The sequence below is a fragment of the Triturus cristatus genome, chromosome 6 (genome assembly GCF_964204655.1).
Source record: "Triturus cristatus chromosome 6, aTriCri1.1, whole genome shotgun sequence".
In the NCBI taxonomy this organism is placed as follows: domain Eukaryota; kingdom Metazoa; phylum Chordata; class Amphibia; order Caudata; family Salamandridae; genus Triturus; species Triturus cristatus.
The window spans coordinates 1,907,430,646-1,907,458,276 of record NC_140589.1 but is presented as its reverse complement, the minus strand read 5'-3'; the positions used below and the strand labels follow the sequence as shown (position 1 = coordinate 1,907,458,276).

Below are 27,631 nucleotides of genomic sequence, written 5' to 3'. Positions count from 1 at the left end.
TGCGCCTAAATCCATCGTTGTTTTGCTCCCCATGCCATTCCAGTTTGAACCCAACCATATGCAAATCAGTCTTGACCCTGCACCCAATGGGAACAGTCCAGCCCGAAGTGCCAGGCCAGGTCCTCCCTGGACTGGAAACAAGCATCCTAGGACCGGTTTCGGGGTTTCACCCCTCATCAGCCAGGATAGCTTGACTCCAGTGGAATGGATAGCACAGGACCCAAGTCTGGGCATTATTATTATTATCCGACATTTATAAAGCACGAACAGCTACCTCAAACAGAGGTGTCCTGGTGCTATAGCAATAGGCGGCACGCAGAATGACACACAACAGCAAAGAAACCCTGAGAATATTAGCCTAGGCTGAAGAGCCACATTTTTACAGCTTTCCTAAATAGTGACACTGATTCAATATGGCAAATGTTGTTAGGCAGAGAGTTCCATAACTTAGTTGTGAAAGATCTGCCACCTAGCCGGGCTTTCCTAACTCGTGGAGTACAAAGCAGTTTATGAGAGTTAGACCTCAATGAGCGATTCAGCTTATAGGTACGTAACCGTTGTTTCAGGTAGCTAGGGCAATTACCATGTATTGACCGAAATGCCAAAGTCAAGGCCTGAAATTCAATTCTTCTTGCCACCGACAGCCAGTGGAGCTCTTTGATATGCGGAGAGATATGATGACGAAATGGTACACGTCTAATCAGGCTTGCAGTCGCATTCTGTACCATCTGTAGTCTTTTGACTAGGTACACTGGCAGGCCCAGGTAAAGGCCGTTAGCATAGTCCAGCCTAGATGTCACAGTGGCATGGACTAGGACTCGGCGGCATTCCTCCAGCAGTAGATGTAAAAATGTCCGCAAATTTCTCAATTTGCTGAAACAGGAGGCTGTCGCCTGCTGAATTTGGCCAGAGCAAGAAAGATCTGCCTCCCATTTTACTCCCAGGTTTTTTGCTGTGCCTGCTGAGACGGGCGGTGAACCCAGTTCCGCTGGCCACCACAGATCTGATGCTTGTGGCAGGTTCTTGCCGAAGAATAACACTTCTGTTGTCTCAGCATTGAGTTTGAGTTTATTGTTATTCATCCAAAGGGCAATGTCTTTCAGACAACCCTTAAAACTCTCGAAGGAGTCCACCGACTGATCTTTAAAGGAGAAACCAACTGTGTATCGTCAGCGTATGATATCGCCTTCACGCTCCAGTTGGCAATTTTTGAGAACAGCAGAGCCAGATATATATTAAAAAGAAGTGGACTAAGAGCCCACCCCTTAGGTACTCCACACCATAAATGTTTGGGTTCAGACTGATAGGGTTGCAGAGCAACCTTCTGTGTGCGATTGTTGAGGAATGACTTCAACCAGGCAAGGACTGCACCCCGGATGCCAATGTCCTGGAGTCGCTGAACCAGCACTAAATGGACTACCGTATTGAACGCCGCCGATAAATCCAGGAGCACCAGAATAGCTGATGCCCCTGAATCTACCGCCATTCTCACTGACTCTGCCACCTCTAATAGAGCCGTCTCGGTGATAAAACTGGCACAGAAACCAGATTGGGTACAATGCAGAATACCATGGCTCTCGATGAAGTTGGCCAGTTGTCGCTGCACAATTTTTTCCAGCATTTTTGCTGGCACTGGTACCAGTGAGATTGGTCAGTAATTGTTCGATTCCCCTGGATCCACATTAGGTTTTTCCTGAGGGGAAGTAGTATGGCATGTTTCCATGTGTCAGGGAAAATGCCAGAAGTGAGAGATGTATTCCATATGTGAGTCAGCACATTGATAGAAGAGAGGGCCAACTCTATCTGCAATTTGGGGGGACAAGGGTCCTCCGGTGACTCTGACTTACATCTCTGGATCTTTGCCAACCCATCCTGCTGAGAGATGGGAGAGAATTCCGTGAGGGAGCGCACAGGTTTACTGCTCTCATTCACATCTGTTTTAACAGTCTCTGCTGCTGCTGAAAAGGAATAATAGACCTTTTCCGAATTTTGCCATCAAAGAAGTCAGAAATTCTTTTTCTCAGTGAAAGAGAAGGCTGTACTTCAATCACTAATTCTCGCAGTTTAAGAAACGAGTTAACAACCTTAAATATTTCTTTGCCTGAATTGTCTGCATTATTAATGTACATCGCTATATAGTCCCTCCTCGCTTCCCTCAATAGTTTATGAAGCTCTTTCAGTGCTTTCTTATATGCCACTTTAGCTGTGGCACCATAGTAGTCCAACCTCCACTGACGTTCCAGGCTTTTGCACCTGCTTTTATTTACCCTGAGAGTGTCTGAAAACCAAGGGGCCGAGACGGATTTCCTCATAGTTTTTGTGACTCTGGCTGGGGTAGTGGACTCCACCGCAGCTAAAATCCACTTCTGTAAGGCCAGTGTATCTGCATTAGGATCTTTAGATAATGGCGGTTGGCTGATCTGCAAAACTGGATCTAAGGACTCCGCGGTCAGCTTCTTCCAATTTCTTTAAAAAAAGTAGCAGGTGCCCTCGTACTGACTAGGTTTTTCCAAACTAAATGAGAATGGAATTAGGCAGTGGTCATTCCAAGCCAAATGGCCTGGAGATTCTGTTATCAGGGACGGGATGTTGGAGTACAGAAGGTCTAGGGTATGCCCGTCCTACTCGGGGTGACAAATGCAAAAAGAACAATTGATAGGCAGAATGCAGAACAATGTCATACATTCACCCCAGTACAGAGATCTGGGTCTAAATCCATCGTTTTTTTGCTTCCCATGCCATTCCAGTTTGAACCAGCCATATGCAAATCAGTCTTGACCCTGCGCCCAATGGGAACAGTCCAGCCCGAACTGCAAGGCCAGGTCCTCCCTGGAATGGAAGCAAGCATCCTCGGACCGGTTTTGGGGTTTCACCCCTCATCAGCCAGGATAGCTTGACTCCAGTGTCATGGAGAGCAAAGGAATGATGGATTTAACTCAGTTCTCTTGACTGGGGGTGAATGTTTTGATTTGCTCTGCATTCCTTCCATCAATTGAGTGTCTTTTGTTTTCTCTCCCTAAGTGTGTCGGGTGTGCCCAGACATGGATCCCGGGCTTACTGTGCCACTGGATTTAAGCTATCCTGACTGACGAGGGGTGAAAACCGGTCCTAGAATGCTTGTTTCCGGTCCAGGCAGGACCTGGCTTGGCAATTCAGGCTGGACTGTTCCCATGAGGCAAAGGGTCAAGACAGATTTGCATATGGCCAGGTCTAAACTTGGGTGGCATGGTGAGCAAAAGAATGATGGATTTAACCCAGATCTCTTGACTGGGGGTCAATGTTTTGATTTCTTCTGCATTCCATCCACCAATTGTATGTCTTTTGCTTTCTCGGCCGAAGTGCACCGGGTATGCCGAGACATACGTCCCGGGCTCACTGTGCCACTGGATTCAAGCTATCCTGGCTGATGAGAGGTGAAACCCCGAAATCGGTCCTAGGATGCTTGTTTCCAGTCCAGGGAGGACCTGGCTTGGCAGTTCGGGCTGGACTGTTCCCATGAGGCACAGGGTCAAGACTGATTTGCATATGGCCAAGTCTAAACTGGGGTGGCATGTTGAGCAAAATAATTATGGATTTAACCCAGATCTCTTGATTGGGGGTGAATGTTTTGATTTCTTCTGCATTCCGTTCATCAATTGAGTGTCTTTTGCCGGTATAATACCGGCAGCGCGATCTTGAAATCTTTTTTAATTATGTCCCCCTGAAAAACAATTCTGCAGACGCCCATGGGCACAGTCCCTCCTTTTTGCTAGCCACCAGGTTCCGCAGGGGCAGTCCACATCGGTGCAGCCTCTGTTTGTCAGTTCCACAGTGCTTTTTAGGTCCTTCTTACAGTCCAGATGAGATGTGTGTTGTGGGTGCCAGTGTTGCCCTATTTACGTGCAGAAAATGCCCCAGGGCAGGATGCAGTTGGTGGCTAATAGGCCTACATTCCTTTCCGCTCGTGGGATTTGCGGAATTTGGGGATTTTTGCCTTCTGCTGAGAACGCGGATTTGCTGAAAATTCTGCGGCTTCGTGGAATTTTTGGCTTGTTCGCACTTTCAAAATGTGTGTTTGCGAGATATTTCCCCCGAGCACGCAAACAGCGTTCGCGAATAGGAAAAAAGCATTGCGAACTGGCTGAACAAGCAATTCCGCGTGTTCGCGGAACTTTTGCGTGCTCGCAGAGATTTTTTACCATTTTGCAGAGATTTGCATAGCGCGACTATGCAAATTCCGCCCACCCCTAGTGGCCAATGAATTACCAGGTTCCTTTCCTCCCTATGACTACTTCCTGGGAAGTTGGCATCCGGCTATCCAGGGATGCACCATTCTGCCCACTCCCTAGATGGCAGAATCCTTGTCTTGGCATCCAGAGGTGTGCCTACCAAGGTGGCTACACACACTTGAAAAACTGGTTTGCCAACAGGTTTCTCGTCTCCTTCCCGGGTTCCAGCTTGTACGCCTAAACAATGGAGCTGCTCCTTTACCAAGTGTTCCCCATTTGCTCTTCAAATGTGGCTTCATCTTTGAAGCTCACTTTTTGGGCCAACACCTGTGGGGCTTCCTGCAGGTGGGAGGTAACACCTCTCTCCAGTGCAGGCCCCTATTGTCTCCTTTCCTGGAGGCGATAGTACATCTTCTCAGGAGGGCCGAAAGCTGTCTCGGGTTCAAGCTCCATGTGCATCCATTTGGGCACAGGAGATTGAAGGCAACAAAGTGGCAACTTTGGAAATTTTAAACACTGTAATTTGCTACATCATATTCCACTTTATAACCAAGGGGGGCTTAATGTAACGAGCTGTTTGATACCTTGAAGTATCAGCTTTGGTTGCACTATTCAGGATTTAGCACAGCTGAGATGTCCGTATTTAACCCTGCAGTTGCCAACGGGGCATCCACGCCTTTCCACAGTTAAAACAGATTTGTGTCTTTTCTGTCAGAGCACATAAAATACCTGTAATGCCAATGAAATATGCTGCCCCCTGCCGCAGGGCTTGGTAGGCCTGCCACATGGGTGCCTTACATATGTGTTAAGGGTAGGGGGAGACATGTGACTTTCCCAAATGGTAAAGTCAGACTAGTAGTTCAAAACTGCTCTTTGAGTCTGCAAAGGCGGACTGGATGACTTATTTTACCTTTGTCATAGCCAAGGTGGCACAAGCAGTGCTGCAGTCCCTGGGGTGACTCTCTAACGCACAGGCTCTGGGTACCCTTGGTACATTATACGAGAGACCTGCAGGTAACCTAGCTTATGCCAATTGGGTATAGCTAGTGCAACATATACGTTTTGGGGGTCGGGGAACTGGCACTGAGATCTTGTTAGCAGACCTCAGTGCACTCTCAGAGTCGGAAAACAAGCAGCATCAGTCAAAATAAAACCTGGGGGCGACCAAACACAAAGAGGCATGTCCTTACATGGCCCCCCCTCCAGGTGAAAGGTGATAAGCAACTAAGCTTTATCCTGGTAGTTCTCATCAGCTAAGTGTTAGAACCTGGAAAGGCCATCTACATTGGCATGGTAGATCCCACGTCTGTGTTCTACTGTAAAGCCCATACCCTGTAGGGAAATGGACCACCTCAACAAGTGGGGGTTCTCTCCTCTCATCTGTATCAACCATTTAAGAGGTTTGTGGTCAGTTTGAACTCTGAAGAGAGCCCCAAACAGGTAGTGCCTCAGATTCTTCAGGGAGGAAACCACAGCAAAGACGTCACTGAAGGACGTGGCCCTCAAGGGCCACGCGGGTTACTTACAACCACCTGCTATGCCTTCCCAAGCATGAAGAGTCGGCCAGACAGTAGAGAATACAAACTTACATTTTATTAGTAATACTCTGCAGAGGAGTCCAATCAAACCTGCACCCTAATATGTCTGCCAAGGGACTAACCCCCCAACACTCTGTAACACGTAATGAACCTTCCCAAAAGCCTCCAACCATGCCTACCATGGAAAGTTACCGGCCTGGGCCGAACATGAACAAAGGAGGCACAGGGGGATGGGCTACCACTTGCCAGATGGGTAGATGTTATCTACAATGCAAGGCCGCAGCACCGAGTGTCAGCGTCTCTTAACGTGGGAGCAGAACTACACACTCAGATAGGTATGCAAGGGCAGAATAGCCTAATCATTAGTTAGTCAGGAAGCAGTCTTGAACACAGAGAGAGAATAATAAGATACAGTGTTCTGCTGAAGCAAGCAATATTGAATAATGAGGCCTAGTACTGGCACAGTCTAAGCAGCCTAATAGGGATTACAAAATACAAAATGGGGTCACACTCGCTAACTGAAGCTTGCACATTACGGGGTTGCATAACGTGAATACAAATTGTGTCTATTTAGCCACACACTGCTAACCTACAGTGGCGTCCAACGCTGGTCTCTGGAGAAGAGTGCACTCCAAATGAAGACAAGTGGCGGATCCTGGCCCAGCACATTTACCTGCAACAACAGTGCCTCTCTCCCATGTTCACAGGTGTCTTTCTGAACAATGAACTCCTTACTGAAGTCAGGTGCCTTCAGGACAGGTGCTGAGCACAGAGGTTCCTTGAGTGTCTCAAAGGCCCGTTGACCCTGCTCAGTCGAGATGACTTTTCTGGGTTGCTTCTTGGAGGTAAATTCAGTTCGTTATGTCCCGATGGTACCACCCCCTTTCACAAATCTTCTGTAGTAGCGAGTCATACCAAGAAAGGCTCTGACTTGGGTCTGGGTCTTCAGAGGTTTCCAGGCCAGAATTGTCTGGATCAATCAAATTCTTTATTCGGCACAAATACTACTACCAAAAAAGATCATAAAATATATCACAAATGCATATAACATTTAAAAGCAATAAAATTAAATAGTCAAATCAGTTCTAAAAATGTGTTATACTACAATGCTTTTCCTAAGATGTATTACAACAAACAATTGATGGACGGAATGCTGACAATGCAGACATTCTCCCCCAGTCAAGAGATCTGGGTTAAATCCATCGTTCTTTTGCCCACTACACCACCCCAGTTTAGACACGGCCATATGCAAATCAGTCTTGACCCTGTGCCTCATGGGAACAGTCCAGCCCGAACTGCCAAGCCATGTCTTCCCTGGACCGGAATCAAGCATCCTAGGACCGGTTTCTGGCTATCAGCCGTCATCAGCCAGGATAGCTTGACTCCAGTGGCGTAGTGAGCACGGGTCCCACGTCTGGGAATACCCATCCCACTTAGGGCGAAAAGCGTTACAACAAACAATTGATGGACGGAATGCTGACAATGCAGACATTCTCCCCCAGTCAAGAGATCTGGGTTAAATCCATCGTTCTTTTGCCCACTACACCACCCCAGTTTAGACATGGCCATATGCAAATCAGTCTTGACCCTGTGCCTCATGGGAACAGTCCAGCCCGAACTGCCAAGCCATGTCTTCCCTGGACCGGAATCAAGCATCCTAGGACCGGTTTCTGGCTATCAGCCGTCATCAGCCAGGATAGCTTGACTCCAGTGGCGTAGTGAGCACGGGTCCCACGTCTGGGAATACCCATCCCACTTAGGGCGAAAAGCGTTACAACAAACAATTGATGGACGGAATGCTGACAATGCAGACATTCTCCCCCAGTCAAGAGATCTGGGTTAAATCCATCGTTCTTTTGCCCACTACACCACCCCAGTTTAGACATGGCCATATGCAAATCAGTCTTGACCCTGTGCCTCATGGGAACAGTCCAGCCCGAACTGCCAAGCCATGTCTTCCCTGGACCGGAATCAAGCATCCTAGGACCGGTTTCTGGCTATCAGCCGTCATCAGCCAGGATAGCTTGACTCCAGTGGCGTAGTGAGCACGGGTCCCACGTCTGGGAATACCCATCCCACTTAGGGCGAAAAGCGTTACAACAAACAATTGATGGACGGAATGCTGACAATGCAGACATTCTCCCCCAGTCAAGAGATCTGGGTTAAATCCATCGTTCTTTTGCCCACTACACCACCCCAGTTTAGACATGGCCATATGCAAATCAGTCTTGACCCTGTGCCTCATGGGAACAGTCCAGCCCGAACTGCCAAGCCATGTCTTCCCTGGACCGGAATCAAGCATCCTAGGACCGGTTTCTGGCTATCAGCCGTCATCAGCCAGGATAGCTTGACTCCAGTGGCGTAGTGAGCACGGGTCCCACGTCTGGGAATACCCATCCCACTTAGGGCGAAAAGCGTTACAACAAACAATTGATGGACGGAATGCTGACAATGCAGACATTCTCCCCCAGTCAAGAGATCTGGGTTAAATCCATCGTTCTTTTGCCCACTACACCACCCCAGTTTAGACATGGCCATATGCAAATCAGTCTTGACCCTGTGCCTCATGGGAACAGTCCAGCCCGAACTGCCAAGCCATGTCTTCCCTGGACCGGAATCAAGCATCCTAGGACCGGTTTCTGGCTATCAGCCGTCATCAGCCAGGATAGCTTGACTCCAGTGGCGTAGTGAGCACGGGTCCCACGTCTGGGAATACCCATCCCACTTAGGGCGAAAAGCGTTACAACAAACAATTGATGGACAGAATGCTGACAATGCAGACATTCTCCCCCAGTCAAGAGATCTGGGTTAAATCCATCGTTCTTTTGCCCACTACACCACCCCAGTTTAGACATGGCCATATGCCAATCAGTCTTGACCCTGTGCCTCATGGGAACAGTCCAGCCCGAACTGCCAAGCCATGTCTTCCCTGGACCGGAATCAAGCATCCTAGGACCGGTTTCTGGCTATCAGCCGTCATCAGCCAGGATAGCTTGACTCCAGTGGCGTAGTGAGCACGGGTCCCACGTCTGGGAATACCCATCCCACTTAGGGCGAAAAGCGTTACAACAAACAATTGATGGACGGAATGCTGACAATGCAGACATTCTCCCCCAGTCAAGAGATCTGGGTTAAATCCATCGTTCTTTTGCCCACTACACCACCCCAGTTTAGACATGGCCATATGCAAATCAGTCTTGACCCTGTGCCTCATGGGAACAGTCCAGCCCGAACTGCCAAGCCATGTCTTCCCTGGACCGGAATCAAGCATCCTAGGACCGGTTTCTGGCTATCAGCCGTCATCAGCCAGGATAGCTTGACTCCAGTGGCGTAGTGAGCACGGGTCCCACGTCTGGGAATACCCATACCCATCCCATCCATCGTTCTTTTGCCCACTACACCACCCCAGTTTAGACATGGCCATATGGATGCTTGATTCCGGTCCAGGGAAGACATGGCTTGGCAGTTCGGGCTGGACTGTTCCCATGAGGCACAGGGTCAAGACTGATTTGCATATGGCCATGTCTGAACTGGGGTGGTGTAGTGGGCAAAAGAACGATGGATTTAACCCAGATCTCTTGACTGGGGGAGAATGTATGCATTGTCAGCATTCTGTCCATCATTTGTTTGTTGTAACGCTTTTCGCCCTAAGTGGGATGGGTATTCCCAGACGTGGGACCCGTGCTCACTACGCCACTGGAGTCAAGTTATCCTGGCTGATGACGGCTGATAGCCAGAAACCGGTCCTAGGATGCTTGATTCCGGTCCAGGGAAGACATGGCTTGGCAGTTCGGGCTGGACTGTTCCCATGAGGCACAGGGTCAAGACTGATTTGCATATGGCCATGTCTGAACTGGGGTGGTGTAGTGGGGAAAAGAACGATGGATTTAACCCAGATCTCTTGACTGGGGGAGAATGTATGCATTGTCAGCATTCCGTCCATCATTTGTTTGTTGTAACGCTTTCCTAAGATGTATAGCACCCCAAATATAAAGTGCAGTACTAAAGCATACAAAAGGATTCTCAAGTGCAAATATATGACATGTCGCAATTTTAAAATCCCTGATATTTTGTGCAGGAAAGATTGGTTTAAAATAACATTTTCTCAAACCTACATATAAACTGCAGAATAAAATGAAGTGCTGTGTGCTTTGTGTCGAAACATCATCACAGGGACAGGGCGTCAAATGTGTAGGACATTTTTTCATCTCAGGAAAGGCAACCAGTTGATGAGCCGTGCCCAACCGCAATATGATTAGGACTAAACGGTGCTTCCCGTTGGTTACCCAGATAAGATATGATTGGCACCCAAGTGCCAGATTGCTCAATAAATATATCATAACTGTTTGCTTCCTGGGTTCCTCCTGCATCCTTCGCTCCTGTCTATAATTCATAAAGGAAGTCTTGATTACACTCTTCTCAATGGAGAGGCTACTTTCAGGGTCTCTCAGCACCGGTAGATCAATCAATATAAAGTAGTTGTTTCAATAGGACAACCACGGAATCTTAAGAGCAAAGTCGAAGGCAAGGTCATCTAAGAAAGCAGACTTTGTAAAACTGGTTTCATCTTTTAAAGGTTTAAAAGATAAAATGTCCTCCAGGTAGCACAGACCAGTTTTCTTATGAACTATAAAAGTAGATGCAGAGCTAGGTACGCTCAACAAACGTTTGAGAAAACCAGTCTCTTTTATCTGGAGGGATTTACTGGGTATGTAACCCCACAGTCCACCAGTAGGTGGCAGTTGATACACCTCTCACCTTATATATATCGACCATCGCCTTGATTGGCTGACAACTGACTTTATGTGAGAAGCTAAATACTCCCTCACATATACGATTCAATTTTAACTGAGTATTTGAGACTTGTTGCACCCATGATCCAGTGTTATATGAAATCCCTAGGTAGCAAACAGAGTTTACACTAGCAATCGGTGAACCTTCTATATAAAAGGACTGTGAGAAAATGCAGGAGGGGCTCACATGTGTGCCGCCATGGGAGGACTTTCCCTTAGAGCCTGTACTCATTTCAACGTTCGGGACATGCAGGACCACGAAGGACTACAAAATCCATTCCCCTATCCTGTCTCTCCACAGCAAGACGTTGATGTGAACCCGGAAGTAGGCTGGTATAACCGCGGAAGTTCTTGCCGAAGCCCAATGAAAAGAGGAGGAAACGAACAGGAGGCGTCTCAGACCGGTGGCGCTGGAACAGCAGGAACAGTGTCGGGAGAGCGGAAGGAAGAAGACGGACCCTGCAAGCGGACGACCGAAGAAGACCTAAGGAACGAGGACGCCCTGGGAGAAGGAGACGCGCAACCGGACGAGCGGTGGTGCGAGGAGTGGTGGTGTCCGCCGGAGGATGCTGGAGAGCGGCCGCAACTCAAGAGAGTTGCGGCGGAGCCGGTGAGTGATAGCATCCTGAGGGACCAGGGGGAGGGTGCAAGGGAAGAGGGTGGCGAACACGAGAAGGGATACGGGTAGGGAACTGGGGGTTCCGCCTTGAAATTACCTGTGTGTTGTACGCTCGCGTATTTTGATTCCCTGGACAGGTGGCACTCTATTTAACCAGTGTGACAGATAATGAGTCTCATTTCTTATTGCAATTCTTTTTTATGGCCCTATGTTAGATTGAGCACTAATAGGTCCCATATGCACTGTATACAGATCCCCCCCCTCCAACCAGCACATAAAGAGAAGACCTGTGAGCACTTCAAGGTGTGGTGACGGGTATATAATACCGATTGACTTTGTAAAACCGTGTCTGACGGCTCCCTCTTTTCCTCTCTTATGAGCCTCCGGGGAGACAACCTTGACAACGAAGAGGAGGAGCCAGGAACATCGACCTCTGAATCCCCATCAAGCTCAGCCAACATCACATCGGAAGAGGAACAAGAAGAAAAACATCCTGAACAACCTACCACTTCTACTATTGATAATAAAGATCGTCCTTTTGGCAAATACATACAGCCTCCTCGCCTGTTTATCAAACCTGCCCTCCCACAAGGATCTGCACTTGTGCACCCTTTTTCCATAGGCCACTGTGAATGATTTTTTTGTTTATTTTTATTCTCCTAGATGCCATGAAATATTCAAAGGTGTCCATTAATTTTTGTAGGACGACCGGCGTCCTGGCAAACAGGACAGCATTGTCGGCGTGCAATAATAATATTAGTACTGAACGGCCCTTGATAGTGGGTGCATCAGCCTACAAAGACTGTTGGGTGTCAATCACTCCATTAATAAAGAATGAAAACAAAAATAGCACCAGTACACACTCCTGTGTGATGCCCCTCTTGAGGTTAAAAATACGAGAGCATTCCCCATTGGTGCCATATCACACAATAGCCAGTAGATTTTCATGTAAGCTAGCAAGTAAACTAATGACATTCCTCGGAGCACCCAGGGAAATCAGAGTAGATTAGAGTATTGAATGGTTCACTAGATCAAAGGCGCTGCTTGTGTCAGCAAAACATAAGCAGAGAGACCCTGTTTTGGCTTTGGTGTACTTATCTCTGAGTAATTCAAGATTTACTCATTGCTCTACAGTCCCCCGCCCTCTCCTGAATCCATATTGTATTTCAGATATGATGGAATTATCTTCAGCCCAGTTCTCTAGTCTTTGAAGGAGGATCGTGCCCATTCATTTAGCTGATGAATCTAGGAGGGAAATCAGCCAATAAAATTTCGGGTCAGATTTATCCCCTTTTTAAAGAGGGATTGTAGTTAAATTAGCCCAGAAAGGAGGAATCGGGCCCTCGAAAGCTGCATTGAGTGCTCTTGTCAAAATGGGACCCATAGTTTCGCCTCAGCTTTAAAAGCATCTACAGGAACCCCATCCGACCCAGGCGCTTTCCCTCCGGCACTCCTACTTTAGGTGAGAAGAACTTCCCCCAAGGTAATGTGCAGTGGGGCCTGAGACTTAATTTGTGCCCACTTGTACTCAAATGATGAGTAATCTATCAAATGTGAAGTGAAAATACCCGTAAAGTGGGTCACCCATGTATCCCAAGATACCAGTAAGGTGAATTCAGGTGAGTGTCAGCTTTTAGAAAAGAGACGATAAATGTATGCCAAAATAAAGCTGAATACTTAGTCTCCGAGGCCTGGGCCAAACTGATCCAAGCCTCCTCTTGTAGAACTCTCTTCCTGGCTTCAAGAACCTGCTTATAGTTCTTGCATAGGGAACTAATGGCTGAGCTATCCCTATGAGACCCATGCAGAGTCTCTCGATGCTGGGGGCATGAACCTGCTTATAGTTCTTGCGTAGGGAACTAATGGCTGAGCTATCCCTATGAGACCCATGCAGAGTCTCTCGATGCTAGGTGCATGAACCTGCTTATAGTTCTTGCATAGGGAACTAATACCTGAGCTATCCCTATGAGACCTATTCAGAGTCTCTCGATGCTGGGTGCATTAACCTGCTTATAGTTCTTGCGTAGGGAACTGATGGCTGAGCTATCCCTATGAGACCCATGCAGAGTCTCTCAATGCATAGGGAACTAATGGCTGAGCTATCCCTATGAGACCCATGCAGAGTCTCTCGATGCTGGGGGCATGAACCTGCTTATAGTTCTTGCGTAGGGAATTAATGGCTGAGCTATCCCTATGAGACCCATGCAGAGTCTCTCGATGCTATGTGCATGAACCTGCTTATAGTTCTTGCGTAGGGAACTAATGGCTGAGCTATTCCTATGAGACCCATTCAGAGTCTCTCGATGCTGGGTGCATGAACCTGCTTATAGTTCTTGCGTAGGGAACTAATAGCTGTTGCAGAGTTGGCGTCTCGACTCTTAGGAAAGGAGCATTAGGCCATACATAAAAATCAGGGAATTCAAAGCTTTCCCATGGTCATTTTGGGTAAACTAAGAGGTTCCTGTCCCCATGGCATTAGTTACACCCCAAACCCCTCTTGTCGATAAGCAGCATCTCTGAATGTTAAAATCAACCAGCCAAAGGATTGTACACTTATTGAGGATCATCCGTAGGAACTCCTCCAGGCCTGCATCTAAGGCACACACAACTGAGCTACAAGATGAATTGAAAATGTTATTATAAAAATTCATCACCACCAAATCAGTCCTGCTTTTAAACGATAACTGAAGTAGTTGTGCATTGGCTAGAATGGTTGCAACCCTCCTGGTGGTAACCAGTAGGAGGTTTGAGTCTAAGATCTGCAGCCCCCTTTGGCCCGCCCAGAGATAGATGGTGTAGCTCCCAGGAAGAAAGATTTAAACATTTCAACGTGTATAGGTTCCACGCACCAGGTTTCCTAGATACAGATTACATCACAATCTAGGGTAATATGCCTCCAGTCTGGGGAGTTCAGTTTACTTTGAAGCCCACACACATTCCAGGACACCAATCGACATCGTACCCTAATATTAAGACCAATAGCGACCACTGAAGGGCCAGGTTGAGCTGAAACTTCTAGACCAATAGGGCATGATTGATACATTACATTGACAAAAGTTGGTGACCGCAGGGTTAAGTAGACCACCAGCACAGTCCTTCTTTGGGATGGGTAAGTTAACAGACTTAACCAAACCATTGTTACAACATGAATTTATTACATGGCAGCAAAGAGAAATCAATAGGTCATACTCGACCCAGCAAACGAGGTGACACACACGGTAACCAATGCGCATCCCTGCTGGAAGAACAGTCAATGTGCGTACTTAACGGACGACACTTGCCGGGGTGTCTTCCAGCATACACCAGGGTCATGCAAGAAACTGGATCAACCATTGATTACACACTAACAGATCAGGATATTCTCCCTTACATCTCAAAATTCCAAATTAAAGAAAGAACAGAAAGTGACCACTATCCCCAAATCCTCTCTTTGCTAATAAGGACGGTAAAATTACCAACTGAGACAGCAACGTACCTACAAACACAATGCTATAACATGAAACGACTCGCTTGGAAAAGGGAAAATATCGGCGATATTATGGCCACATGCACTGCTCGCTTGGAGAGTTTTAAAGTCGAAGCATCGCCTATAAAGGCCTTGGTATCCTTTACTCATGATCTAAATAAGGAATTCACAAAACAATGCATCAGCCGCAAAGCAGGAAGATCAGTGGGGGCAGCGTGGTTCACTAACACCCTAAGGAAACAAAAAAATCAACTGAATAAATATTTAAGACAACTACGAACCCGAGGTTTAGACTCTTCACAAGATATTCTTTCCTTAATATCAAAATCAAGAAAAAATCAAAAAAGGAACATCAAGGTGGCTAAGTAAGACTTTAGTGAACTTCTCTGGGCAAAACTCCACCATGCCAGCAAACAAAGAAACTCCAATCTCTTCTTGGAAGTCATCAACCAGCTCTCGAATGGCAAGAACCGCCATTTCAGCTGGGAAATAATGGAGGACACCTGGAGAGCGCATATCGAACTTACATACAAAGCTATTCTACCTATTGACATCACAAACTATGGAGTCTCAAATGCAGGAATAGCCAATGACACAGTAAAGTTAGAAATACCAGATCCCACCCCGGAGATTTCACAAGAGCAGGTCCTCAACATCATAAGAAATCTAAGGCCTGAGGGAGCTTCAGGGCCTACCGGTCTCCCAAATGCATTATTTCGGCACAACCCCTCATTTTGGTCTGGTATCATCACTCCGCTCTTTACACACATGCTAGCAACAGGCACAATCCCGGACTCCTAGCGAGGAAGCATCTTAAACCCCATATACAAATCAAGTTCATGCGCGGACCCGGCTAATTACAGAATGATAGCATTAATTGACTTTGAGGCCAAGATAATGCTTCGAATCTGCTGGTAGATCTAGAAGATTGGGTGAGCCGTACAAATCTGATGCCAAATACTCAAACCGGATTTCGGGCTGGAATGGGTACCCTTACCAACATTTCCGCAGTTACACTCCTAGCCAAACAAGCATACGCAAAATCACGCACTCTGTACGCATGCTTCATCGGTCTCAAAGCAGCGTTCAATAAAGTACCAAGAGCAAGTCTATGGGTCAAAATGCAAAATTGGGGGGCACTGACTAAACTTCTGGAGGCGATAATCAACCTCTACTCAGACGCGTGGGTACAAGTAAGGATAGGAGACGGGCGCAGTATAACAAGCAAGATTCCAACCAAAAGTGGATTAGAACAGGGGTGCATGTTGGCCCCCTGCCTATTTAACATCTACACTGCCGACCTTGAGAAAGATCTCCAACAAGTTCAAACTGACCCCCCAAAACTGGGTAACACGCCAATCATCAGCCTCCAATATGCAGACAACATTGTTCTTCTATCACAAACACCGATAGGGCTGCAGCGATCAATGACCCAACTAGGAGCATATATGACCACAGCCCAATTAACAATAAATCTCAAGAAAACCAAGGTGCTATGTTTTCCTAAACATCGGAAAATAGGGTCAAAAGGCAAATTCATCTGGAAGCTAGACAACATACCAATATCACAGGTGAACTCGTACAAATATCTTGGGTTCTAACTTGACCATAATCTTAACTTCAACCACCAGCTGGACCAAGAAAAAACGAAAGCTAAACAACTCCACTACGCCTTTAAAACTTTAGAGAGGAAGTTAAAAGGCTGTTCAACTGGTCACCTGCTAAAGGTAATTGCAGCAAAATTTATTCCAACAATATCATACGGGTCAGAATTGATGAATACTAAAGATGCAGCCACCTTAAATCAAGCTCAGTCGAGTGTCTTTAAGAGTTTGTACTCAATCCCCAGGTACATCTCCCAGTCTCAGATTCGACTGAAATATGGGCTTAAAAATCAGAGACCAGCCCGACAAGGAGCCATGACCAAATATTACTGGCGGATGAGGCAAGCAGAGGGAAATACCTTAGCCCACTCTTGCTGGGCAGAAATTGAACAGCAAGCAAGGCAAAACAACTCCATCGTCACCGCATTAAAAGAATGACTCGCAAAACTACATCTAGAAGAGGCCTGGCACACAATTACCTCTTACTCTGTGTTCAAAACGTCGTGAACATTGCAACCAAATGAATTTCTTTGTTAATGGACAAAACTACCTTTACAAAAAAAAGGCATGCATGGGCAGTGATTCAATCTTATCAGACGCTGAAACCACAACAATATCTGTCAGAACATTTTGCACATCACAAAAAGCATTATCTGATGATGCTAAGGTTGAGACACTTCCCCACAAAGGATTTGACCCCGAAATGAAAGTGCACATGGCCGACGAAAGAATGCCGATTGTGCGGACAGGGAGAAGAGACATTATTACACCTCCTATGCACATGCCCCTTGCTTCTAGAAACTCGAAAAAATATCCTTCGTGAGACCTTCAGGAAAAACCAATTAAGGACATGCAGAGCAGCTGTCATCGAATGCCTTGGAGGTTTGTCCATCCAATTGTCTTGCAAAGCCATTACGTTTTGGGAAATGGCAGTAAAAGAACTAGATAATACACAGGAATCAACTTGAGTGCCTCCTACAATACTGACTGGTCTCACCTCACCCGCTCCTGAATAATTTTCTGATTTCTCCTCAATGAATTTGCCTGTGTTTTTAAATTGTACTGGTTATATAGTTAATATTTCTTACTTCAACTGTTGATGAGGATTGAGTAATGACAACACAATGTTTTTATCCTTTGCATTTCTTAAACCACCATTTTTAAATCATTGTGTATAACGAGCTTTTACAATCTTTTACGATTTGTAACGAAATCAAATAAAAGAATTATTGACTGACTGAACCATTGTTAGAACTAGGTAAGGCTGGTTCAGCCTCCCTGTCAGCTGCAGGGCATTTACCCATTCTGGGCCAAGACACATACAATCAGTTTCGTTGAGGCCAGAAGAGCTGCAAACGAATTGTTGACTGGCATATACTGCCTCAGCCGATGGTAGGAGTTAGGGCGGTAATCAAACAGTGGTCATAAGAGTGGCTTATAGAAATATCCCAGAGGCAGAGCAGAAATATTAGTGGGGAATAAACAACCTCTCCTCACGGTTCCTTCTCACTGTTGATGGGTGACGAAAGCTCACTACCAGGCAATATCCTCGGACAGTCTTACGTGAGGAGCCAATCCATCCAACCCTGCATATAGTTAGGACCTAGTTTCTCTCTGCTGGGAGAAGTCGTTATGCACCCCTAGCCAATGTGTGACTTCATTGTGGGCCTGTCCCCCAGACTCTGGATTGGTGGACTTTATTGGTGGGACTCCTGCCAGAACCAGCACATATGGGCATGCCTGGGAGGGGTGACAATGTCGTAGTGCTGGGAACTATCTCCTCATCGTCGCTTTCTCTCATCACGTGTCCATATTCCTTCGTGTTCCTGTGTACACTGTACTGGGACCTGGTTTCTCTGGTTTCTCGTAGCAGGGGTCACCCCCCCCGTGCTACCTCATCAGTTCTCTCCCCTTCATAAAGTCTCCTTCCAAACTGGACGTGAGGAGTTATCTTCTCCTATTGTGGCAAGGTGGCTACCGCACCGGACTCCGCCACACCAAAGCCAACGAGATTTGCATCTGCAAGCATGTCCGGGTAGACTCATGTTAGGTGCACGCTGCTCACATGCGGGCACTCGGCCACTAATAAGTTTAACCGTTTGGGCTTTCACGGCAGCCAGGCTTTCCGTTATTAGGGCCAGATGGGCCTGCAAAATATTGGCAAATTTCCCAAAGATCACATCAAGGTTCATAGTGCCAATATCGGCAACTGTTGTCACATTACACATAGTAATTACATAAATAAACCACACAACACTTATTGTAAGTGGAGAAATATTGCTGCAGGTTTATTAGCATAACCAATATGCAAACATGGTGGGTTATCTTACGGGCGATCCGATCCCAGGGCAGGCCAACCCCTAGCAGCCTGCCCGTCTGATAAGCCTAAATTACACCATGGCAGTCGCCGGTTGGTGCATACCAAAACTTGGGAGGGGCCACCCCTCCCATTCGTGGACCACCAGTCCACGTGCTTACTCACGCCCCCCCCCCCCCCGAAAGAGGTGGGCGGAGCGTATGCTGGCAGCCCCCGGTTGCTCAGACCCACAACCGCCCGTAGGACTAACGGGGCGCCGTAGTTCTTCCAGGGGACAACTCTAGACATCCCTGGGTATCCTGGCTTAGCACCACGCTGTGCTGCTGCATGAAGTACCCCTTGGTATCTGCAGACTCTGGATCACCCTGTAACTCCTCCTGCAACACAAAAAACCATGTTAGAAGCGTCACCCCCCCTCCTTAGTACCTCCGTCCGCTGGGTAAGCGGAGGGGCGGGCAAGGCGAGACGAGAGGGACAAGAGGGCGAGGAGGGGGCGGGGACAGCCTATATACCCCTGCCCCCTCCCCCTTCCGCCGGAAGATCCCATGCCGGACGTCTTCCCTGGCCCAAGCCAGGAACTAGACCGGCTGCCCACAGTGCCATCATGCGGCACTAAGGCGGGCGCCCTTTAAGGGGGGTTGCTGCGCAACCCCCCGGGCAGCCTTGCATAGTGCCAATATCGGCAACTGTTGTCACATTACACATAGTAATTACATAAATAAACCACACGACACTTATTGTAAGTGGAAAAATATTGCTGCAGGTTTATTAGCATAACCAATATGCAAACATGGTGGGTTATCTTATGGGCGATCCGATCCCAGGGCAGGCCAACCTCTAGCAGCCTGCCCGTCTGATAAGCCTAAATTACACCATGGCAGTCGCCGGTTGGTGCATACCAAAACTTGGGAGGGGCCACCCCTCCCATTCGTGGACCACCATTCCACGTGCTTACTCACGCCCCCCCCCCCCCCCCCCCCCCGAAAGAGGTGGGCGGAGCGTATGCGGGCAGTCCCCGGTTGCTCAGACCCACAACCGCCCGTAGGACTAACGGGGCGCCGTAATTCTTCCAGGGGACAACTCTAGACATCCCTGGGTATCCTGGCTTAGCACCACGCTGTGCTGCTGCATGAAGTACCCCTTGGTATCTGCAGACTCTGGATCGCCCTGTAACTCCTCCACAGCCTTGGGAGTGGCCACCGTCACTACCAGGGCCCCCCACCAAGGTAGCCTTATTTCCTTACAACCTGCTGCAGCCAAAGCTGCCCCAAGGTCCAGTAGGAAAGGATCCATGCCTAAACTAGAGAGGTTCACCCCATCTCCCTCCAGGCACCCTGTGGACTTGGCGTGTATAAGACCATGCCTGATGAAGCCAAAACCTCCTTGCTCTGCAAAACTGCGCACGGCTCAAGGTGGCCTTATCCCTACAGCATGCCGTTACCGGGCCTCTCCCACGTCCAGCCAAAACAAGTCTTAGCCCAACCGGACCGGCGGCCAGCATGCACCCTCAGGACAGGTGCCCCCATCCTTTCTAAACTCCCTGTGGATTTTGACTGAAATTACCTGAAACTTAAAACTAGGCGTTGGTCCAATGTTACCTTTGCATGGCTGAAGGACAATACATTTGACGAGACACTCCTGCCCGGCAGTGCCAATGCGGAGGAGGTAAGAGTTGACAAGCCCGCCTACTTCCTCTTTCACTCAGTTGTCTGAGTCTAGCACTAGTTGGAGTATGTCCATCGCATTCCGTCAGTCACCACCAAATGTGAAGCCTTGCCCTCCTAAAATTCTGCTAGTATACCAGGGAGAGACAGGACAGAGTTACCTCAGAGGAGAGCCAACGTGTAAAATTCTTCTCTATTTTGAATACTGGGAAAGCCAGGTGTTCTCCTGCTATTTTGTAGCCCAAAAGTGTTACCCCGGGGTTTCCCTTAATCATATGGACCATATCGCCCTTGTTGGATGACCACTTCCACACCTGGTACCAAGTGATCCTACCAGGATCTGCACCTGAACCAGAGGTCGGACCCAAGCCCCTCTAAGTTCTGCTGCTCGACGTGCCCGTTAACATGAATCCCAGGGCAAACCACAGGCATCTAACCCATGCTTGCCATGCCTGAGCGAAAACACCTCTGGGAGGCAAAACATCGGCTAACCACATATATGCATTCTGAATGTTCGTTGACAACTGCCAAGGGAAACACGCATAACTGAAGCAACTGGCGCCATGCTCATCAAATCTCAATTCCCCCTACTCTGACTGCAAAATGTGCTCATGTGGTTGACCGGATGAGTGCTCCCTCCCATCCCTATGATTATGGAGCCTCAGCAGTGGATGCTAATGATGGGATAACGAGCACCGCTAAACAGACATGGAGTGATCCTGAGAAAGAAACGGTTGGACCACAACCACCACCATATCCCGCCTATAATCAGTAAGGTTTACGTTGCCATCTGCAGTAGTGCAGCGACAATTTGCCGCCATACAAACTGTGCAGTATCCTGTTCTGGGCAGCCCCCACATTCTTCCACTGGGCATCTCTGCCTGATGTCAGTGACCTAGGTAAAATGTCTCCCTGCCAGGCAGCCTGGCATTGATAATTACATCACCTACACCGTGAGAACCTTACCTGGCAAGCGATTTTGCTCAAATCTTGCCTGGCCTTCCTACCTTCCCAGATGCTCCAGCAAGCTTTGCTGTACTCGGTCGATTGACCTGACCAAACATCAAACCCACCAGTTTGGGCCACATAACCTGCCCCCAAGACCCTGCTGCACAACCAATGAGCAGGAATGACAGAAGGGAAGGGGCTCCCGGTAGTACTTAAAAGTTTCCTACTGCCCAACCAGCTGTGCCCCTTGGAAGGCTACCACAATCGCTTAGGATATGAGCTTCGCTCAGCACAATCCTTTCATCCTGGACCTACCTCCAACTGATGTGTAATAAAGCGCGCCGAACCTTAGGGGTCAGCACCCCATCTGACCAACATTGGTGGGACCACACCTGTCCATTCTTGTACTCGTCGTCCCTGTAAACCTGGCACTGCCTGATGTGTGCCTAGGTACATGGTCCCCTTGCATGGCGGCCTGCCAGCGAGACAAATATCCAATACACGACGAGTACCACTCCCTCCCTTCGCTAGAATCCTGCCTAGCTGGATACGCGAAGGTGTGCAGGCATAAGAATCAGAACCTTACTGTGCCTGAGCATAGGACCTAGAATTCAAACTGAGAGTAGAAGCGTGGTGCACTGCCGCACAGCTTGGCCCCTCAACCACTTCCCAAACCTTGGAAGCAAGCCTTTGCTGGATGCCCTCAGATCCTAGCCGTGCACGCCTCACCCAGGGGGTTCCCTTACTAACGAAGCTTTCGTCCTACTGCTAGCCGGCTTACCGCTCAGTGTCCCAGGACATGAAAAGCTAAATCCAACACATAATCTACGTTCTCCGACCGCCAACGAAGGATAATGTGTTCACCAAAACAAAGTAAACTAACCTTGCAAGCAGCACTTGTCTGGAGACTTACAACATCTGTCAAGAAGCGTAGCAACGTGGAAATCAAGCTTGGGGAGCTGACACCTCTAATTCCCTTGACCCCAAGAGGCCAAAAGAGGCAAACCCGCCCCCCCAAGGCTCGAAGGAAGATTGGGCAGAAGGAAAACTGAATGTAACCGACGAGCCAAATCCCGCCACAGGGGAGCACACAGTTACTGCGAAAATGGGTACTCCTGCCTTCCACAGAATCCAACAAAAGACCTACCTGATAGCCTTAATGATATAGGTTCCACTGCCTCACTCCTGAAAACCGGTCACCCGAAGTGAAAGGCAACATAAAGACACCAACGGGGCAGGGGGAGCCCAGCGTCGAGTTCAAGGATCGTTTAACAGTTAACTAATCTGCAGGGCTACACCGTTTGCTCAGGCGATCACCCTGGTAAGCAGACCAGCCACCAGCACACGCGTCGTTACTAGGTGTTCCGCACACCGAAATCCTGACTGATCACTATTCATGGCGAATCTCCGCGCATTGAACAAACCTCTCAATGTACAAATGTAAATGATGTGATGCCGATGTAGGAACGTGAAACAAGAGCTCCCGATTACAAGGGATACTGAGCACTTGTCATGCGTCCCTATCTTAACTACAAAATAGGCACTCCCTACAACCCCCCTCTATTGGCTAACCAGCTGACCACCAGAAGCGTATGAAAACAGGGTCAAACGTGCACGTGCCGGGGGCCCACTGGAAGGCAACAGCCTTAAGACGCCTAACAGGTGTCCCGCTCCGTGGAAGACAGCATGATCACCATTCATAGCGTTACTCTAATGCGCATAAAGAAATACAATTTGATTATAAAAATGTCTGCGTATGTGAGCGCAAAGGTGTTGAAACGATAAACATGAGCTCCAGTTACATGACATACTGCGCACCTAGCATCGCATCTCTATATTTACAACGCGAAGAGCACTACCTACCCAAGCCCATCTATCGGCTGGTCAGTGCTTTTAATTGCATATAGTGAAATAATTCACCATCACAGCTTTGTTGCAAGGCTCACCAAGAGCTATTCTACCTCATGTCAGCCTGCCTGCGAGTACGACAGCTGGGCTGTCCCCCCACACCAGTAAACAGCCAATTCTTTAGGACAGACACCAACAGCGCAAGCTACAAGTATTGGATAAGAGTTAAAAACTGGTCTGCAGGGCTCCCCAACTAGCTCAGGTTTCCGTAGTAGGGAGACGCGATAAGTCCTGCAGGCCACTTGTAGCATTTAATTTACAGGTCCTAGGTACAAATAGCACCATATAATAAGTACTTAATAGTAAATTAAGTGTGCGAAATGGGTGTTTGGAATTCACCAGGTTTAAGTGGGAGTGCACAATCCTTTTACTTATGGTTAGCAGGAGGTGAGATAAATCACCTCATTGAGTGACCATTCCAATCAATGATAAGGTGCTACATGTGACAGTGCAGTGAAAATGAAGGTAAATGGTAAAATAGTACAGGATATATACAGTGTGCATTACATAAGATAGTCTTACCACCAGCACAATATTTTAGAATAGAGGAACCGTAGACTTAATCAGTTTCTTCATAATGAAAAGTGGTTAGGACATAATAGTCAACGTTTAAATCCCAAGAGCATCTGGCCATCCTCCACCTGCAAATAGAAGAAGCTGTGCATCAAGCTTGCCAAGAGGTCAGGTGATTCACTAAAGGGCCCAAAAGAGACAGTACTAGGCCATGTTTTGTAATTCATTAAGTGCAACTTTTAGCTCTCTTTGCAGCTATAGCTGCATATAAACAAAGTTCTTCCCCTACTTCTTTCTTCACTCTCCCAGTAGTAAGGATTTTGTGGAAGTTTGTACAAAGGTTCCCTCTCCAAATATGTTGGGTTCTCCAAGGGATCTTAACAATGAGCTATTTAAACGAATGCCTTCCACTTCAAAGCCCCTGCATATAGCTGCAGTTCACCGTGTGTGCTGAGTTGCTACTACTTCAGCAAATAATTAGTGTGCTGCAGCCCCTATGTTTCATTAAGCCATATATCATATTCCACAAAAACAAGGCAATGATAAACCTGACCCCTACCTTCCTCAAGGTTATTTCTAATTTGTGCCAATCAGATTGTGTTATCCCTTAAACGCCCTTTCCCATATTTCCTTGCCAGATGAAAATCTTTTCACATCCATGCAGCAGAGTTCTTAAATAGTGCCTAGTCAAAACTAAAGACTTAAGGCAGTCTACTCAACTATGCTCCTTTCCATAATAAGATGGTGATATCTAAACAGTCTACAACCAAGTTAATCCATATCCTGCATAGTACCAACCAATACAATCTCTTTCATGCGGGCTGAGGTCCTAATTACAAATGATGAAGGATTTCTGCATTGGTCAAAACACACACGAAGTACAAATACTGCAGGTGGTAATACTTTCAGTATGGCTAAAAATGAGCCTTAAAAGTTAGTCCCTATTCACGCATGTTTCCCACATTTCTGGGACATTTTGCCTGCTATTAGTAGAGAAAACAGCGATAACTTTGTTCTGTGATCTGTACTAGAGTAGAGTAGAGTTAATTCTCCACTGCGAAGATCAGACACAGCAGGCCTGCCTACAAACATCCCTGCAGTTGGGAGGTTCAGAGCAGATACCTGGCTATTAAACTCCCACATTTACAAAGTGCTGTGCCTAGGAATTACATAATCACCGCCTACATGTGGCATAAAATCTACTGTTGAATCTACATAACATGTGAGGTGTGCTCGTGCATGTCTACTTCTGACTTGCCGATGGGACCAAAGGAGAAATCAAAAGCACCCTTCTCATTGTTCATCTGTATATATCGCGAAACGACCCGAGGGGAAGAGCGCTGTACATGCGCATCATTATTACAATACACTTTCAGGCACGGGTGAAGAACTGAATTTGCCCAGATTCACGGGTGAGGACGCGACCTCAAGGAAATCCTACAGCACCTTATATTCCCCGATGGTCTCCCATCCAGGTGCTAGGCCCGACCCTGCTTAGCTTACGAGGTCGGACACGGTCGCGCGCATTCAGGGTGGATGGACGAAAGCAGCAGAGCGTGCCTGTTCAGGCCTCATGTGCTGACGCGGCCCGAAGGGGTACTTACTAGTCCTGCAACTGCCCAGAGCTGAGCCGCGGGCGCCACCCCGCACTCCGGTAGCCACCCCGCACTCCTAGGCCTGGCCGACACCGGGACTCGAACCATGAGCCCTGTGTGTCTGTGTTCGCATAATACCTTCCGTTGCCAATCGACCCGGCGCTGTTAGCGGCGCTGTTAGCACTAGCCTAGGTAAAGTAAATAGCGTGGCAGGAAAGGCTCCGCCCGAGCCACCCACCTGGAGCGCGACCTCCCCCAGGGGGAAAGTTACGGACAACCAGTCATACAGCTCGAGCAATCAGCTCGCTCACCCATCGTACCGGCGGTGCTAGCAAGTTCATAGCACCTCACGGACTGAAGGGATGGTATACGAGGAGCCCTAGACTGTCCCCAATCTCAAGCCCCACAGCGTGTAGTGGAAAGTTGGAAACATGATAACTGAAACCGCCGTACTATAATGAATGCAGGGACCCTCGGGATCAGCCCTATCGCATCCCGACTGCCGCCCCAACTTTTATACAAGCAGCAACATGTTAACACAACAAACAAATTCAAATTACATCAACCCGGGCCGGGGAGCTGCGACCCCACTTCACTCTCCCCACGGTCCGAGCATGCGGCTCGCCCCAGGCTAGGCTGTGCAAGCCCCCAGCCACTTAAGAGGGGGGGGCTTGCGGGTACACGCCTCACTCAGCCCAGCCGACACAACGTTACCCTGCAGTCGTTGGAAAATTCAGGGAGGCCCCGCTGCGCGCCCGGAACACCCGAAAGCCGAGGCTACCGAGGGGCAAGGAGTAATAGCAACGGTCGCGCCCCAGGCCAAGTACGGGCACCTATACCCATTAATCTCCTGTCATTGCCCCTGGACGAAAAGTCCCCTAAAAGCGGAAGCAAGCAACGCTCTTCCCACTACATCGGCCACTACTGTCCACCCTCGTGGTTGGGGGGGGTGGTACCATGATCATTCCAACCCCCCGTGCTGCCTCCCCCTTCCCGCGCCCTGATAAGGCCCCGGGAGGCGCCCCCCATCCTGCTTCCAATAACATTGCCCAGAGAAAATACCATACCATACTCACTAGGCAAGGGGTATCCTCCCCTAGACCAAAAAATTCAACTGGAGATGCCGGGGATTGAACCCGGGGCCTCTTGCATGCTAAGCATGCGCTCACCACTGAGCTACCTCCCTTGCATAAGACACCCGTGCTCCCCACCACGTAATGAATCAAAAGCACCGCACAGGGCCCACCCGGCCCGCAACAACACCAGGCGCCCTGTGCACATCACCTCGCCGCTCCACAAACTCTCGCTCTCATCCCACAAAGCACTCACCGGGATACCCGGAGCCACGAAAAACCCGACGCAAGACCAGGAGGATCGAAACCGATCAAGGCGAGACGAGAGGGACAAGAGGGCGAGGAGGGGGAGGGGACAGCCTATATACCCCTGCCCCCTCCCCCTTCCGCCGGAAGATCCCATGCCGGACGTCTTCCCTGGCCCAAGCCAGGAACTAGACCGGCTGCCCACAGTGCCATCATGCGGCACTAAGGCGGCCGCCCTTTAAGGGGGGTTGCTGCGCAACCCCCCCGGGCAGCCTTGCAAAGCATCCAACCCTCCCCCCCCCCCTCCCCCCCCCGTCCCAGTCTTCCCCTTGCTAGCTCTTGGTTTTGGCTGTTGGGCTGGTCGGGTCCTTTAACATTGGAACTTTTACGTTTGACAGTGGTTTCTGGGGAAGAATTGACAATATCTGGACGCTGGGATGCCAAGTAAATGCAGGGATTACTGCAGGCATTAATCTCTACCAGTGTGACTTCGTTTGCAGCTCCTCTCACTCAGACTCATATTTTCTACCCTGTGGAGTTCGGCAGGGATCATTTCTGTACAGCACAATGAGGACAGGCCGACAGTATATAGATTAGGACATGCCCACAGCATATGGATTAGGTCCACCTCAGGTAAAGAAAAATGATGACAGGCCCACAGTATATAGATTATGACAGGCCCACAGTAAATAGATTAGGACAGGCCCACAGTAAATAGATAAGGACAGGCCCACAGTATATGGATTAGGTCCGCCTCAGGTAAAGAACAACAAGGACAAGCATACAGTATATATATTAGGACAGGCCCACAGTATATAGATTTGGACCACCTCAGGTAAAGCACAATGAGGACAGGCCCACAGTACATAGATTAGGTAAAGCACAATGAGGACAGGCCGACAGTATATTGATTAGGTCCACCTCAGATAAAGCACAATGAGGACAGGCCCACAGTATATGGATTAGCTAAAGCACAATGAGGACATGCCACAGTATATAGATTAAGACAGGCCCACAGTATATAGAATAGGTCCACCTTAAATAAAGCACAATGAGGACAGGCCCACAGTATAAAGATTAAGACAGACCCACAGTTTATAGATTAGGTCCGCCTCAGGTAAAGAACAAAAAGGACAGGC

At 48.3% G+C, this 27,631-nt stretch overlaps 1 protein-coding gene across 3 annotated transcripts in view; it reads left to right on the top strand.

Annotated features, from left to right (window-relative positions):
• Nucleotides 1-27,631, top strand: part of LOC146822410 (NACHT, LRR and PYD domains-containing protein 12-like) — a 683,437-nt gene that overhangs the window by 549,260 nt on the left and 106,546 nt on the right. Inside the window, exon 13 of one of the 3 annotated variants that reach the window (XM_085613495.1) lies at nt 10,841-11,706. The exons of the other annotated variants lie outside the window; for them this stretch is intronic. Within the exon in view, the coding sequence (XP_085469621.1) occupies nt 10,841-10,856 (16 nt within the window). The 3' untranslated portion in view covers nt 10,857-11,706. Of the gene's footprint in view, nt 1-10,840; nt 11,707-27,631 lie in introns of those variants that run through there. 3 annotated transcript variants of the gene reach the window in all.